This window comes from Coenobita brevimanus, chromosome 71 (genome assembly GCF_032717465.1).
Source record: "Coenobita brevimanus isolate Jiangsu-jjx chromosome 71, ASM3271746v2, whole genome shotgun sequence".
NCBI lineage: Eukaryota > Metazoa > Arthropoda > Malacostraca > Decapoda > Coenobitidae > Coenobita > Coenobita brevimanus.
Genome location: NC_137024.1, coordinates 33663005 through 33679675, shown reverse-complemented (window position 1 = coordinate 33679675; position 16671 = coordinate 33663005). Strand labels below are relative to the sequence as shown.

Genomic DNA, 16671 nt, shown 5'->3' with positions numbered 1-16671 from the left:
GGTGGGTGACAGCAACTTGGAGGCGTTATGTATGCAGCCACCCTTTGCGGGATTAGGGCGTTGGGCTATAGATAGATAGATAGATTTTCTATTATTTGTAATTTGCGCAAATGTGCAATCCAATATTTAGCTTGCGCAGTGTCGCTAACTCAGATTTCTTTCTTCCCTACATTATCCAGCAGCCATTGATAAATAATTACAGTATCTGTTTTTGGCACTTGGTTTAGCTTCCAGTCCATAGAAACCATGAGTGCCTAGCCAACCCCAATACAGGAATTCCATAAAAGGAAACTTGGTATCATGTTTCGTATGCATGTATATTTCCATGTGGTTGATAAAATGAACATGGGGAACTGAGAAATCAGCTTAATCCGTACCCTCCTGTCATCATATCATTTATGATGGTCCATAGGAGCCACCATAGACCCGTCGTCGTACGCTGTATGATTTGCAATTGCAAGGCACATTGCATGCACATTTTTCAAATTTCGCGGGTGATTCGTGGCAGGCAGACGCATGAGACCTTCATCTAGCTGCTGCCAGGCAGCTGGTGTTGATATATATATATATATATATATATATATATATATATATATATATATATATACACACACACTTAGGAGCCTCCGTGGCACAGTGGTAAAGTGTGCATTTTCGTGCAGTGAAGAACGAGGGTTTGCGCCCCGCCAGGGTAATAAACTTTGGGAGCGTTCTTCTGGCCACGTACTGCACTGGCGGACATCAGGGGTGCTATGGTTGAACCAGTGTCGCATACTATAAAGTATGCTTGCACCTGGTCGGCTTGCGCGAGCCGATTACACTTGGTTCACAGACTACACGCGCATCCAAAGCCACTCCAACACTACAATACACCTACAAGCACTTCTCACCCTACATACAATCTCTACCAGACAGCCTAAGCCACTTGGTAGGGATACATTGGCTGTATCGTCCCCACTTCTGTTGGGATAGGCCGGTCCTGCAGTGGACACTCAAACGGCTGATGAGATGAGATGAGATATATATCTGTCTATCTATCTATCTATCTATCTATATATAATGGAATCGGTAGAGATGTGGCCTGCGGTCCTACTGGACCCAGGTTCAAATCCCCGCTGGAGCAGGGAATAGTTTAAGGATTTGAATTTCATGCTAAGCAGACATGACCAATACAGTAATCACTCTAATATCCGGACGCCCAATAACCGAACATCCCCACTACCCGGACCTTATCGTCCTGGGATTAAAAAAAAAAAAAAAAAAAAAAAAAAAAAAAAACGATTATTATTATTATTTTTATTATTATTATTTTTTTTATTTATTATTATTTTTTTTGGCCGTCCGTAATTTGAACTTGCCGCGCGCGCCGCGGGAGAGCATTGTTTTGGTTTGTCATTCCTCCGACGTCCGATAGAGCGCCACTGCTTCCTCCCCACTTCCCACCTGTCTCTCACCGCGACTGGACCTACGCTTTTCGTAATGGCTGCCCACGTGCTCGCTTTTGTGGTGGTGGCGCACTTGCTGCAAGGGCTCCTGCTGCTCTCGGCCCTCCTCTTAGTGTGTGTGATGATGGCCCCGCCACCTGAGAAAAGGAAGAGAATGGTGTTGACTCTGGAAAAGAAGAGGGAGATATTGGAGAAAGTTGATGCGGGTTGGTCTTCTTCACGCATTCTCCGCGAGTTTAACCTGGCCCGGTCGACTTTGTTCGATATCAAACGTTCCCGAGACAAACTCATGCAGTACACGGCTGACTTCTCGTCGAGAAGCAAACGCAACGTGGAAAGGAAGGTTATGTTTACTCCCAAGTTTGCAGAAATCGACCGATCCACGTTGATTTGGTACCGACAGCAACATGCAGCTGGTGTGATGGTACGTGGAACGGAGCTGAAGGCTGCTGCTGAGAAGTTTGCAAGGCTTCACGACGCCCTAGACTTCAAGGCATCTGAGGGTTGGCTCTTCGCGTTCAAGTTGCGACATGGCCTTACTAACCGTAAAGCACATGGCGAAGCATTGGACGCTAACGAGGATGGAGTTGACGAGTTTCGGCACAAGGTGAAAGGCTTGATTGACAGGGAGGGCCTCACTCTCGGTCAAGTCTATAACGCAGACGAATCTGGCCTATTCTGTCGCTCGCTGCCAACGAACACTCTAGCCGATGAGACAGAGAAACGTGTACCTGGCCGCAAGCTTTCTAAGGAACGGATATCTGCTTTGTGTTGTGCCAATGCTAACGGCATGCACCGGCTTAAGCCCGTTGTTGTTGGCCATGCAAAGCAGCCTCGGTGCCTTCGTGGGGTGATGGATGTCCTTCCTGTCGTATGGTACCATTCTTTGAAAGCATGGTTCACAGCTGTGATTTTCAAAGACTGGTTTCACCGTCACTTCGTCAAGGAGGTCATCCAGTACCAGACGAAGACACTGGGAATCCCTCGCAACCAGGTAAAGGCTCTCCTTCTGCTTGACAATGCATCTGCCCACCTGTGCGACAAGGACTTGGTTGCTGAGAATGGCCGTATTAGGTGCATGTTTCTGCCACCTAATACGACTGCTCTCATTCAACCCATGGACCAAGGAGTGATCGTGGCAACAAAGCGCCTGTACCGTCGGAAGTTCCTGGACGAGGTGATGGTTGTTCTCGAGGACGAGGACGAGCGCAGGGAAGGACGTGACACTCGAGGCAAGCGGACTTTGGAAAACCTTCGCCGCTACAACATCAAGTCTGCGCTGTACAACTGGGCTAGTGCATGGAAGGAAGTCCCTGTGAAAACTCTTGAAAATGGTTGGTCTCGTCTGCTTCTCGGAGCAGATGTGGAGTACGATTTTCTGGGCTTTGACGTGGATGACTTCCATGCACGGCTACGTACGCATGGCGACGTTGTTGATGTGGACGATGTACGTGAGTGGTTGGACGACGACGAGGGCGATCCTGGGTATCAGGCGTTGTCTGATATCGAGATCGCGTCTTCAGTTGCTGGTGTCAGTCCCGAACTTGAAGATTCCGACGACGAAGGCGACGATGATGCGGACTCCTCTCAGCAGGACACTACTCCAGCCATCCCCAAGCTGAGCGCACTCCGGGAACATCTAGAGTTCGTCCTAGACTACCTGGAACACCCGGACTGCGACAGGGAGATGGGGCCCTTGGGACTCGTGGAGGAAGTGCGTGCTTTCCGGCAGCGCATCATCAATCGCCAGAATCGTCGGTCCTTGCGTCAGTCAACGATTGACAGTTTTTTCAGGCCCATGACCCCCGCTGTGCCAAGCCCTGGCTCCACTCCGTTGTCTCCCCAAGACAGGCCCTCATGCTCCGAGCCACAGCCCAGCACATAAGCTACAGTGGAGTCACCGCTCGATGTGAGTTTGCGGCTTTCGTCAGAGTCTTCTGTAGTCGGTACGCCATCACCATGACCCAGCGATGCACCCCTTGGTCGCCTGCTAGTGATACTCTCGGACTCTGACAGTGAATAAACAGCAAGAACTTCTCCACTAGACCACACGGGAATTTTGAGTGCTGTGCAGTGAAAAAAACGGTGTGTTGTGTTAAGGCTTTCGAAATGAGAGAAAAGACTCAGTGGAAACAAAATTTAATGTAACTAACCTTCTTTGTTTTGGCTTTGGAAAATAAAAAAAACTTGGGTAAAGTTAATGTGCAACACAAAATTAAAATGGAACATTATTTGGACTAAAGTGAACACTGTGAAGAGAACGGACTTCTGTGTGTTATTGACTAAGTTCAGTGCAAGACTTCAGGAAGAGTGTACTGCAAGTGCTTCAGGAAATCGTTCTTACTGTCAGAGTCCGAGAGGAGGCGGTTATTCATCGAGGTGGCCAGGGACTTGCTGTAAGTAGCCAGAATGTTTCATATTGTACTTTTTTCTATACTATACTTACCAGAATGTTTCATACTGTACTTTTTTCCATACTATACTTACCTCATGCATGTGCAGTAGGAATGTGTTTTTCAGAGTTTGGCTAGGTTAGGGTCCATAAGTACCAAAATGTTTATTAATGTATGAACATACTTCTAAACCCTCATTTTATGTTTCTTTTGCATTTATTTCAGTCATTTATGTGCCTTATTGGTGTGATTTGGGTCTTAAATAGGTGCTATGCATGTCCAGAGGGAGTTGTATAGGTGTTTCTCTGAGTTAGGGTCCATAAGTACAAGTCCATAAGCTGGGGCCCAATATCCGGACGAAACCAATAACCGAACCTACCGATGGCTCTATTGATCCGGATATTGGAGGGATTACTGTAGTTTACTCTGCTTTTTCTCTCTAGAACAGGGAAGGGACCACTCCATGACATCAACAGTTTGTTTCTACTGTCAGGCAGCAAAACTAGGACCTTGTCTCCAGGCTTAAATTGCCTATCTGGAGATTTAAAATCAAAGTAGGATTGATATCTAGCTGAACTAACATCAGCATTCCTAGCAGCAATCTTTGGACATTCAGCTAGTTTATCTTTCAGCTCTATCACATATTGAAACGATGATCTGTCGTCCTTACTCACACTCTTTATCTTCCCATAAGTCTCTAAGAATAGCCAAAGGTCCCCTAACGGCACATCCATACAAAAGCTCAAAAGGTGAGAAACCTGTTCTGTCACTGGGTATTTCTTTTAAGGCAAACATAGTTGGAATTAGGTACCTGTGCCATTCTCCTACCGATGGCTCTATTGTTCTAATGCTGTCCGCAACAAGGAGAAGGCCTACAAAAGGTACCAGAGCCATCCCACCCCTGAATCACATCATCTTTACATTTCTGCCCGGAATCGTGCTAAGTCTGTTCTTCGCTCTACTAAAAATAATTTCATCCATACTAAATGCTCTCAACTCTCTAACTCGAGTTCTTCCCACTCCTTCTGGCACCTTGCCAAAAATCTTTCTAACAACTTTACCTCATCATCTTTCCCTCCTCTTTTCTACTCTGATGGTTCTGTAGCTATTTCTTCTACTGATAAAGCAGATCTCTTCGCACAGACTTTCTCCTCCAATTCCACCTTAGACGATTCCGGTGCTGTTCCTCCATCACTTCTCCCCTCTGACTTCCTCATGGCTGACATTAAGATTTCTTCAGTTGATGCATTTTCAGCCATCACTGGCCTCAGTACTAACAAGGCATATGGACCTGATGGGGTCCCTCCTGTTGTTCTCAAGAACTGTGCTTCTGTGCTTACACCCTGCCTAGGCAAACTCTTTCGCCTTTGTCTGTCAACTTGTACCTTTCCTTCTTGCTGGAAGTTTGCTCTCATTCAGCCAGTCCCAAAAAAGGGTGACCACTCCCGACCCTCCAACTATCGTCCAATTGCTTTAATGTCCTGTATTTCAAAAGTTTTCGAGTCAATTCTTAATAGAAAAATTTTAAGGCATCTTTCCTATCACAACCTTCTTTCCGATCGTCAGTATGGGTTCCGTCAGGGACGCTCCACTGGCGATCTTCTCACCTTCCTTTCAGACTCCTGGTCATCCTCCTTTCGGGACTTTGGCGGAAGCTTTGCCATTGCACTTGACATCTCAAAGGCTTTCGATCGAGTCTGGCATAAATCTTTAATTTCCAAACTGCCCTCCTGCGGTTTCTATCCTTCTATCTGTGCCTTTATCGCTAGCTTCCTTTCTGGTCGTTCTATAGCCGCTGTTGTAGACGGCCATTGTTCTTCTCCTAGATCTATCAACAGTGGTGTTCCTCAGGGCTTTGTCCTATCACCAACTCTCTTCCTTTTATTCATCAATGATCTTCTAAGCTGTACATCTAACCCTATCCACTCATACGCTGATGACTCCACCCTTCACCTTTCCATTCAGTTCCCGCAACGCCCATCTCAACAGTTACTTCAAGAAACAAGGGACGAGGCTATGGCATACCTAATGTCTGACTTGGCTCGTATCTCTGACTGGGGTAAAAATAATATGGTTGTCTTTAATGCATCTAAGACTCAGTTCTTACACCTATCAACCCGACAAAATCTTCCACAGGTATACCCATTAATGTTTAATAATATTCAACTTAATCCTGCATCATCCTTGAACATGCTTGGGGTTTCATTTACTCAGGACATATCTTGGCAAGATCATATTACATCTCTTGTAAAATCTGCTTCCAAGAGATTGGGTGTGCTAAGCCGACTCCGCTCTTTCTTTACCCCTGCACAATTGTTGACTCTATACAGGGATTTTATCCGCCCCTGTGTGGAGTACAACTCTCATGTGTGGGGAGGCTCCCCACATACAGCTCTTCTTAATAGGGTGGAGTCAAAGGCTTTTCGTCTCATTAACTCTTCTCCTCTTACTGACTCCCTTCAATCTCTGTCTCTTCGCCGCACTGTTGTATCTTTCTCTCTTTTCTATCGCTACTTTAATGGTCACTGCTCCTCTGAACTGTCTGCTTGCATTCCTCCACCTCTACAACGGGCGCGTAGCACCCGTCTGGCAGCAAACTCTCATCCCTTTTCTGTCCAACTGTCTAATGCAAGAGTTAACCGTTACTCCCAGTCTTTCATTTATGCAACAGGTCAGCTTTGGAACTGTCTCCCTCTGTCTGTATTTCCTGCTGCCTATGATCTCCAGTCTTTCAAACGCAGTGTGTTCAGGCATCTCAAAATGATCGGATCTTGAATTTGGCTCTCTATTGTATTTTGTTTTTCTCTTGGGGGGAACTGTTACTGCAGGCTCATGGCCTTTGGTTCCTTCTTCCTCGCATTAAAAAAACACACACACACACACACACACACACACACACACACACAGAAGACCTGCCAACACGTCGTAAAAATAACCTCGTTAATACCAATACAGCAATCCTGGATGAGACAGCCCTAGCATGTATTCAATATGGACAGTGGGTGTTAGTGCCGAAGTGGTGACATGTAAAGGTGTATGGTGTTTAGGAGGACTACTTGGCCTCGGTAGCAGGCTGTGAAGCCTATTCCCAGACTTGAGCACATAAGTATGTATGTATATATATATATATATATATATATATATATATATATATATATATATATATATTGTATATATAAAATATGAGAGAGAGAGAGAGAGAGAGAGTTTATCGGAGGAAGAGGGAAGAGAGGGAAGGGGAATGAGTAAGGAACAGTGTGCTTGTGATAATATTCAATCAGTACGATAGAAAATGATGTAATCTTTGTATATTTTGCAATGTGAACAAAAGAACAATACTGATCATGTGTGTGAATACTCAGTGAGTATGAGACAAACATAGTGTTGGCGGGAGAGTGGGAGGTGTGTGGCGTGAGGTGGGTGGGAGGTGAGGTGGAGCGTCTCCCTCACTCACCTCCCACCATGCAACAATCCCGCGCTACTTATTATAGGGCTGTGATGAGTGTACATGCCTCTAATCAAATTTTTCAAAGTGTATGTTAGTGGAAATAACAGTACAGTATCAGCTAGTCAAGTGTGCCAGAAATCGGCAATTTACGGGTGGTACCATTATGAACCTACATTATTTTTACCCATTTATATATATATATATATATATATATATAGATAGATAGATATATATATATATATAGATAGATAGATATATATATATATATATATATATATATATATATATACCACAATAATGTTGCTGTATATGTACGTTTGTAGTAAATAAATGTAAATATATGTATGTAGGTTGGTTTTGATTAGTTACCCTCCTCCTTCCCACTGTAGAAAACGGAGCAGCCACACCAGCTTGGCTGTAGATCACCTGGCTGAGGTGGAGGGGAATGCACCTTAGGAGCACTTAGGGGTGACGGGAGCAACTTTCTTGGTGATTTTCATTAGTTTCTCACCAAAAGGAAATGTTTGAGCAAAAAAAATGAAAACTGAAAATTAATCGGGTTTTAAGGTGGTGGGGGGGCCCAAAAAAAAACCTGGAGGGTACGGCTTAATAGGTAGCTGTGGGATGTGAAGAGTCAACTGTTGTATTTATTGTGTAGTTGCAAAAATGAATGTCAGGAAGGGCAGTATTTAATGACGACATATGGTACTTGGGCCGTCTTTATCCTCTGCTCTATACTTTATATTTAGTAAGATACAGAGACCCATGCTCTGGACCTGCCCCTCCCATGTGAATGTGGTAAAACTGGGTTAGGATAGTAAATAATAACAGTTTCTTGCTGCAGGCTGGGATTGGATGATAAATAATGATATATTAGACGTTCTTGATGCCTTATTAATGCAGTATGTTTTATGAATACTGTATAGGACATTTGGTCAGGATGAATAATAATGATCATGCCTCATTGTACCATAAGTTATTTGTTTAAACCAGTGTTTTTATGAATGGGGTAGCTTAGGTTATGGTTATGATACCCAATTGTACTGTAAGTTGTTGTTGCGATGTATACCTGAGTATCGTTGTACCTTAAGGTGTTGTTGCTGTGTATACATGAGTAAGGAGATGTGTATAGACTGTAACTATTCTGTTTGAGCTGTTCAGGGCACTGTGATATCCAGATGTCTTGTTGTGTGTCTAACCCACAGTTTGTATTGTCTACACTTCAGACTTACTCCTACTGGTCTGAGTAATGAGTTCTTTGGCCGGGCATGTGAGTCATGGCGGTGTCGACTGGGTGAAGGGGAGTTCACACATGATAACCAAATCAAGCTCAAGGTTGAAGCTGAAAAAGAACGCACAAAACTGGACCCTTGGAAGGTAATGCACAAATTACCAATTAGATCTTAATGTTAATTTTCAGGCTCCTGGCTCCTCTGACTTGTTATCTTATGCACACAGTTGTTTTGGTAGTAGCCATGAAAGAATGCAGTGTTTGAGGCATCCCAAGCTTAAGAGTGGTGTTGGTGACATTATTAACTCTCAGGCTCTTGTTTCTGTAACTTACTCCCAGTGCATGGATTCTGACATTGAGAGAGTTAATGATGACATTAACTCGCACCATATTCCTGTGACTCACAAGTGAATGTAATTCATCTGGCTTAAACTTCAATATAATACTAGAATTGTTCTGATCATGAAAGGGTTAATGGTGATAGTATCAAATGTTCCAGGTTCTTGTGACTCTTTCAAGTAAATAAGATTGCCTGACAGTTGCAGGAATAGAATAGAATAGAATATCAGAGGTTTTCCAAGCATATGACTCTAATGTTGCATTTTTAATTTTATTCTTTCTACTTTAAGATGATGATGTTCAGGTTAGAAACTTTTAGAACTTGAAAGGTTAGATATATTCTATATGAACATATTCAATACAGGTGATCTTTCTAAACTTGAATAAAAGTATATGGAGGTAACAAGAACTAGTTGTAACAAGGCATTAGCATATTGAAGAGGTTAGGCAAATAAGTCTCGGCATAACAGTACAGAATGGTAGTTGTACTGGGGTAAGCTGTTCTTTTTTTTTTTCAAAGTAATCAGCAGTTCTATATTGTATTGAGACAGAGTCAAAAGTGTGCCTGTATCTTTTTCACACTTATGGCATGCCCATTACTTGGACCTGATATGTCATAACAAAAATCATGACTAGGCAGAGAAACATGCAAACTCTGTACTGAGGAAGACTGGATAGTAAAGGAAAGTGAAAAGTAGAAGTGAAGTACAGTCAGCTCTCACTTAACTTGCGATCTGAGTGCGCGAACCTCACATAACACGGAAGGCAATTTTTGAGGCCAGGAAATGGTCAAAACATGAAAATGACAGATATAATGCAGGTGAAGAAAAAAATTGCCCATTTTTTTGAAAACCGTACTACACTGTGACGATAGGGATTATATGGCCTGAGGCCACAAATTATGGTTTAAACGATCATTACATGAAAAAATTGGTCTTTATGTGGTGGGGACAGACATAACGCAGGGCAGTGATAGTCATAGCGCAGGGTGCATCAGCCGATGACGAATGACTGTCACATGTCTGCGTGGGGTGTTGTCACAGTCCACTGAGCATTCCTGATCCATTTGAGCCTACCCTCTTCCCACGTTTTGGCTCCACATATGCACTGTGTTATATTTACTCCCTTTTTTTTTTTTTTTTTTTTTTTTTTTTTTTTTTTTTTGCCATCTGGGGACCAGTAGGAGTCCTGCCCTGCCTCCAGTGTTTGTATGTAATGAAGTCATTTTTAGCTAGGTAAATTTCCTGGGAAAAATCCCTGAAAATTGCCCCAAAAGGTGAATTTGAAGCTGGCTTAGGTACTGTGAAACTCTGACATGTAAACATATGCCCCTATAACATGAAAATCTCATAAAGCGGGACCTTCCTGGGACAATATTTGCGTGTTATGTGAGAGCTCGCTGTATTAGGCAAATATAGTCCTCAGCTGTGCTTGGGGAAAACAAATGTGAAATATCTCTAAACATTGTGTGTGTGCCTTAATCCAGCGATGTATTTTTTGTTTTACTCTTGTAGGGCTGTTGCAAAATAGGCAAAACAGGCAGGATGCAGCTGGGGAAGACAAAAGGTGTGTCTGGGTTGATTGCTGAAATGTTGAAAGCCTCAGGAGATATAGGAGTAGGGTTAGTCACTGACTTTATAAGTATGGTTATAAATGAATGTGTTGTCCCAGATGATTGGCTGAAGAGTGTAATTGTAAATGTGTACAAGGGAACGGGTGATGCCCTGGAAAGAGGAAATTATAGAGGTATAAACCCCCCCCTGGGGGTAGTTTTTTTTTTTCAAGAATACTCCCCTAGTATCCCTGCTTGTCGTAAAAGGCGACAAAAAGGGTTGGCGGAGGGTTAGTGCCCCTCCCCGGAAAACAACTACCTAAAAAAACAAACAAGAAGCCTTGGACAAGGACTGATCAAACGATGATGACCCAGGACCGGACAAAGAACTTGGTAATGGCTACATGGAATGTAAGAGGAGCGAATGATGAGGTGAAAGAGAGAGAGATTGTCCAGGTGCTTGAGGGTGCAAAAGTGGATGTATGTGGAATGACTGAAACAAAATGGAGATGAGAAAGTGTGAGAGAATGGGAGTATGGATGGGGTATATGTGCAGGAGTAGGTGAGAATGAGAGGGCAAAGGAAGGAGTATGTATAGTTGTGAGTAAAAGATGGAAGAAGAGCATAAGACAGTATGGATCAGTTGGGTCAAGGATTGTGTGGGTAAAATTGAAAGTTGGAATACAAATGTGGGCAATTGTGTGTGTGTATGCGCCAATGCAAGATCGTGCTAGCAGAGTGAGAGAAGAGTTCTGGACAAATGTGGAAGTGTGCATGGAAAGGTTTGGAAGGAATGAGAGAGTGTTTTTGATCGGTGATATGAATGGTAAAGTAGGGAATGTGAAGGTGGATGGAATAGTTGGTGAGTGGGGTGTGCCTGCTGCGATAGATGAGAATGACAGTGCGTTAGTGGACATTTGTGCTGGGAGGAGGTTGGTGATAGCCAATACCCTCTTCAGGCATAAAATGATCCACAGGTATACATGGCGAGTGATGAGAAGGGTGGGTGGTGAACTGAATGAAAGGAAGGCAATGATTGATTATGTGTGTGTGGATGAAAGGATGCGAAGATGTGTAATGGATGCAAGAGCTTATAGAGGTTGGGGGAGTGGACTTTCTGACCACTACTTGATGGTGGCCAGAATTAGGATACAAGTAAGATGGAGGAAAGAAGAAGGGAAAGACGAGAGGAAGGAGTAGTTGCAAGGAGAGTGGAAAGGTTACAAGAGGATGAGAAAAAGGCATAGTATAAGAGAGAAGTGGAGGAACGATTGGGCAAATATGAATTGGAGCAGATGGGGGACATGGAAGGTGTGTGCAGGATATTTACAAAAGAAATATGCGCAGCATGTGATGTGGTGTGTGGGAGGAAGAGAAGACGGAGGGGGGTGCAAGGAACAGCGTGGTGGACTGAAGAGGTGAAACAGGCTGTGTCACAAAAGAAGAAAGCATACAATGAGTGGATGAGAAATAGGGGCGTGGAAGAAGTTGAGAGGCGGAAGAGAGAGTTATATGTATAAAGAAAGAGAGAGGTGAAAAGATTAGTAAGAGAGAGTAAGAGGAGAGTGGATGAGGAATTTGAAAGGAATTTGAGTGTAAAGTGGAGGGACTGTAAGAAGATATTCTGGAGAGAGTTGAAGAGAGTAAGACAGGGTGGAAGTGAGGTTAGCAGGGGAGTAAAAGATAAAAATGGTAGATTACTAGTGGAGAAGGGAGAAAAAGTGAGCAGATGGAGAGAACACTTTAAGGAATTGTTTAAACATAGAGGATGAAAGTAATGCAAGTATAAGTGGCTGGGGAATGGCTGGGAGAAGGAGGGAGGTGAGAAGACAGGAAGAAATCAGTAGGATAGAAGTTGTGGAAGCAATGAAGAAAGTTAAATTGGGGGAAGCCCCAGGAATTGATGGAGTGTGTGGTGAAATGCTGAAGCATGGGGGAGAGATAGCAGTAGAATGGATGTGGAAGATGTGCAGATTGGCCTGGGAGGAAGGTAGAGTCCCAGAGGATTGGAAGTCAGGCATAATTATTCCCTTGTACAAAGGAAAAGGGGAAAAAGAAGTGTGTGGTAATCATAGGGGCATTTGTCTTCTTAGTATAATAGGAAAAGTGTATGGTAGGATACTTATTGATAGAGTTAGAGAAAGAACAGAGGAATTAGTTGGAGAAGAACAGGGAGGCTTTAGGAAGGGAAGAGGTTGTGTAGATCAGATATTCATTCTTAGATCTTTAGTGGAAAAGTTTCTAGAGAAGGGAAAGAAGTTGTATGCTTCTTTCATGGATTTGGAGAAAGCATATGGCAGGGTGGATAGACAATGATTGTGGAAAGTATTAAGAATATATGGAGTAGATGGAAAGTTGTTGAATGCTGTGAAGAGTATGTATGATGTTTGTAAGGCTGCAGTGCGTGTGGATGGTGAACTAAGTGATTTTTTCTCTTTGGAGGTTGGGTTGAAACAGGGATGTGTCATGTCTCCATGGTTGTTCAATCTGTTCATGGATGGGTTAATAAAAGAGGTACAAGGTAGGGTAGTGGATGTTGGAGTGGCCCTGGTGAGAGAGGATAGTGTTTGGAAACTCCCTGTACTGTTGTTTGCAGATAATACTGTGTTGTTCTGTGATGATGAAGGGGAGCTGCAAGGCTTGGTGGATGAGTTTGAGAGAGTGTGCAAGAAACGGAATCTGAAGGTGAATGTAGGGAAGAGGAAAGTAATGGTCTTTGAGAGAGGTGAAGTCAGTGAATGTACAACGAGGTTGGATGGTGAGGAATTGGAAAATGTGAGTACGTTTAAGTGCTTGGGTAGTGTGATGAGTAAGGATGGAGGTTTGGAGGGTGAAGTGCTTGAAAGGGTGCAGCAGGGAAGAAAGGTTGCTGCTTCCTTGAAAGCAGTGATAAGAAACAGGGAAGTGAGCATGGAAGTGAAAAAGTTACTACATGACAGTATTGTGATACCAACTATAACGTATGGAAGTGACTTGGACATTGTTGGAAGGACACAAGTCAAGAGTGAGAGCAGTGGAAATGAGTTATTTAAGAGGAGCCTGTGGAGTCACATGGAGAGACAGGCTGACGAATGAGGATATAAAGGAGCGTTGTGGTGTGGATGTGGATGTGATAGGAAGTGTTATGAGGAACACACTGAGGTGGTTTGGGTATGTGGAGAGGATGGAGGGTGAAAGACTGATGAAGAGAGTGTATGAGTGAGGTGGAGGGGGGAAGAGGGAGGGGGAGGCCGAGGATGAGATGGAGGGATAAGGTGGAGAGGTATATGAGAGAGGGGGGTGTGAATTGGGAGCAGGGCAATGAACTGGCGGGGGACAGGGTGACTTGGAGGCGATTTGTTTGTGGCCATCCCAAACGGGATTAAGGCGTCTGGCAATAGATAGATAGGTAGATAGATAGTTTGGGTTTATGCTAGGCAAAGCGATCATTGGTGCCATATTCATTGTTTGTCAGCATCAGGAAAAATATACAGGATAGGAAAGAAACGGGATAAATACTTTGTTTTTGTTGATATGACAGAGTTCCTAGAGAGGTGGTGAAGTGGGCAGGGAAAGCTTGGGATTTAGGAATGGCTGGTTAGGGTGGTTATGACTATGTACGTGGGTGCTCGCACAAAGGTAAAGTCGAATGGAGATTTGAGTGATGAGTTTTCCTTGAATGTGGTGTGCTGTAGGGGTCAGTCTTGAGCCCCTTATTGTTTATCATGGTACTTGAAGACCTCTCACAAGATTTCAGAAATGGATTCCCATGGGAGATGTTGTATGCTGATGATTTGGTGTTGATTGCAGGAAATGAAAGGGAGGTGGAGGAAAGACATAAGAAGTGGAGAGATTGTATGGGGCACAAGGGCTTAGGAGTAAATGCAGATAAACAAAAGTGATGATATCTAGGGCTCGTGGCAGTACAGTACTGTCAAAGTAGAGGGAGAGTGGCCTTGTGCGATTTGCCACAAGGGCTTGGGAAGTAATTCCATCATGTACAGTGTTTGTGATAAGTGGGTGCATAAGAGATGTAGTGGTACTAGAGGTAGACTGCTAGATATTGCAGATTTCATATGTGCGGTCTGTCGGAGAGAACGAGTGGAGATTGTCAGGTGTGAAAAATTGATCTTGGCGAGTCTCTTGAGTGCGTGGAAGAGTAATGTGCTTGAGGTGAGGCTGGAGCTAGCTCTGTGGCTATAGTGAGGAGTGGTTGGAAGAAGTTCAGGGAACTGTTGCTTCTCCTGACATTGAGAGGAGGTCTTCCTCCATGCTAAGGGATCTTTGTATGCGGCATGTGTTTGGAGTGTAATGGTGTGTGGTACTGAGACCTGGGCAGTGAAGGAAGAGGATATTTGCAAGCTCAGACGTACAGAAATGACAGCTTGCTGTCAGACAATTCCTTATCAAAACATGGACGATTCCCTCTCAGTAGGCTGAGAATCTCAGACATACATACTTGTATACAAATAACGTGTAGGTTATTCATGTAATTTCAGTGTTTTTCGATCATTTACTTAATGTTATTAGACAATCAAATACACTAAATGCTAATGTCTCGTATGTAGCCTAATGTTAAACGATAAAGTGAAATTTATCACACATCGCCCGATTAGTATTTCAGTGTTATATTTTTTCTGTTAATACTGAACACTTGATGCCACATTTTACATTTATCATAAGAACAATAAGCCCTCATGACTGTTATAACTCATATAACTCAAAAACTAATAAACTTGCTAAGGAAATTAATATGTATATAAATGATGAGGAATTTTCCCAGAACCTGCTGGCTTGCCGCCTTCATACTGGGCAGTTGAGTTTCATCTCAAGAGAAATCACCTTCCTCTTCTTCTCAGCAGTAGCAGGAGAGAGAGAGAGGTGTGTTTGATAGCCCTGATGGATGCACAAAATACAACTTAGATACTGGAAGATATTAAAAAAAACACCGGCAACACAGAACACTGTAGACTGTGGTTTGTGTACATTAGCAATCGTGGGGGAGACTTGGAGATGTGGCTGAGGGGTCTACTGCCAGCATCGTGCTAGAGTATCGTACTGCACATTACTAGCCCGGGAAAAGATCATTATTCAGATTTCGAAGTATGGTTTTTGCCCTCGTAAAGTTGAAAATTTGAAAGTCGACCATTTGTAAAATGGGGGCCACCTGTACACATGATGTACTTTTGCATGTACTGTGTGTAACCTGGGCATTTGTGTGCATATGTACTTAACTCCTATGCACTGGCAGCATTTTGGCGTGGCTGCTTTCTCATTACGCACATATTTTCCCAAATAGCCTGCTTTCAAACCTTCGTATCTGGGAAAGTATAGGAGTTTGGGAAACGAAAACCATATTACTAGCTCTTCTTCCTGCAAATGAAAGCATCCCCAGGTCTGCAGGTGGTCACATTGTTGAGTAAGGATGTTAAGAAGATGAATAACTTCAATGCTCAAAGCAGGATGTATTCGTGTGTGTGTGCGCGGACCTGACTTTGGCTTTGCTTTCAGCGTGATATTATCTCCACTACTAGGTAAACTAGACAGAGTGGCGTTCAAGGCACATCCTATGGCACCATCAATGAGCCATTTCCTAGTATCCTTGGCAAGAGGCTTGGCAGGGGTGGATGAGACAAGGGGACTGCATGAAGCGGGAAAGGAATAGGACGAGAAATTTCAGAAATTATCATTCTCTGCCATACATATTCACAGCAAAGACCGAGATACACATTCACGAGGTGGCGGGAGTCTCTCCCTAACCTTTGGTTCCGAGATCAAGTGGCAGCTGGTTCAAACGATGGCAGGAATACATTAGCAGCTCCTCCTGTCACCAGTGGTCCCCATCCACCCATTTTGCCGCAGCACATGCCGCTTCTTGGCATGTAGGGGATAAGTACTACATACATAAGAATGTATGTGGTTCAGTATTGATGTATGTACAGTATATGTATGTTAGTACACATAAGTGCTGCAAATAAATACGTCCATAAATGAGTATGAGTGTGTGCATATATGTACAGTAATTTTGTAAGTATGCAAGTATGTACAAATGTAGGTACGCGTGTACATAGATGCATAAGTATGTACACCCGAGGAAAGTTCTGCCTTATACACCTACCTGCCACTTTGGACCTGTATGTGTGAGACAACCACTAGTGAAGCAGTAGTCAGATAGTCAGATGTCTGGTACCACTGTGTGGGAGGGGAGAGGTTAAGGGAGGGGGAAAGCTGAGGGAGCTGATAGCTCCTATTCCTCCCTTGTCCATCCCCATCCTTCTCACACA

General features: G+C 43.6%; 1 protein-coding gene across 1 annotated transcript in view; it reads left to right on the top strand.

The window, feature by feature from the left end:
* The window catches only part of Asx (transcriptional regulator additional sex combs), a 243734-nt gene that overhangs the window by 144488 nt on the left and 82575 nt on the right, over positions 1-16671 (top strand). Inside the window, exon 6 of the mRNA XM_080277837.1 lies at positions 8513-8663. Within this exon, the coding sequence (XP_080133963.1) occupies positions 8513-8663 (151 nt within the window). The remainder of the gene's footprint in view (positions 1-8512; positions 8664-16671) is intronic.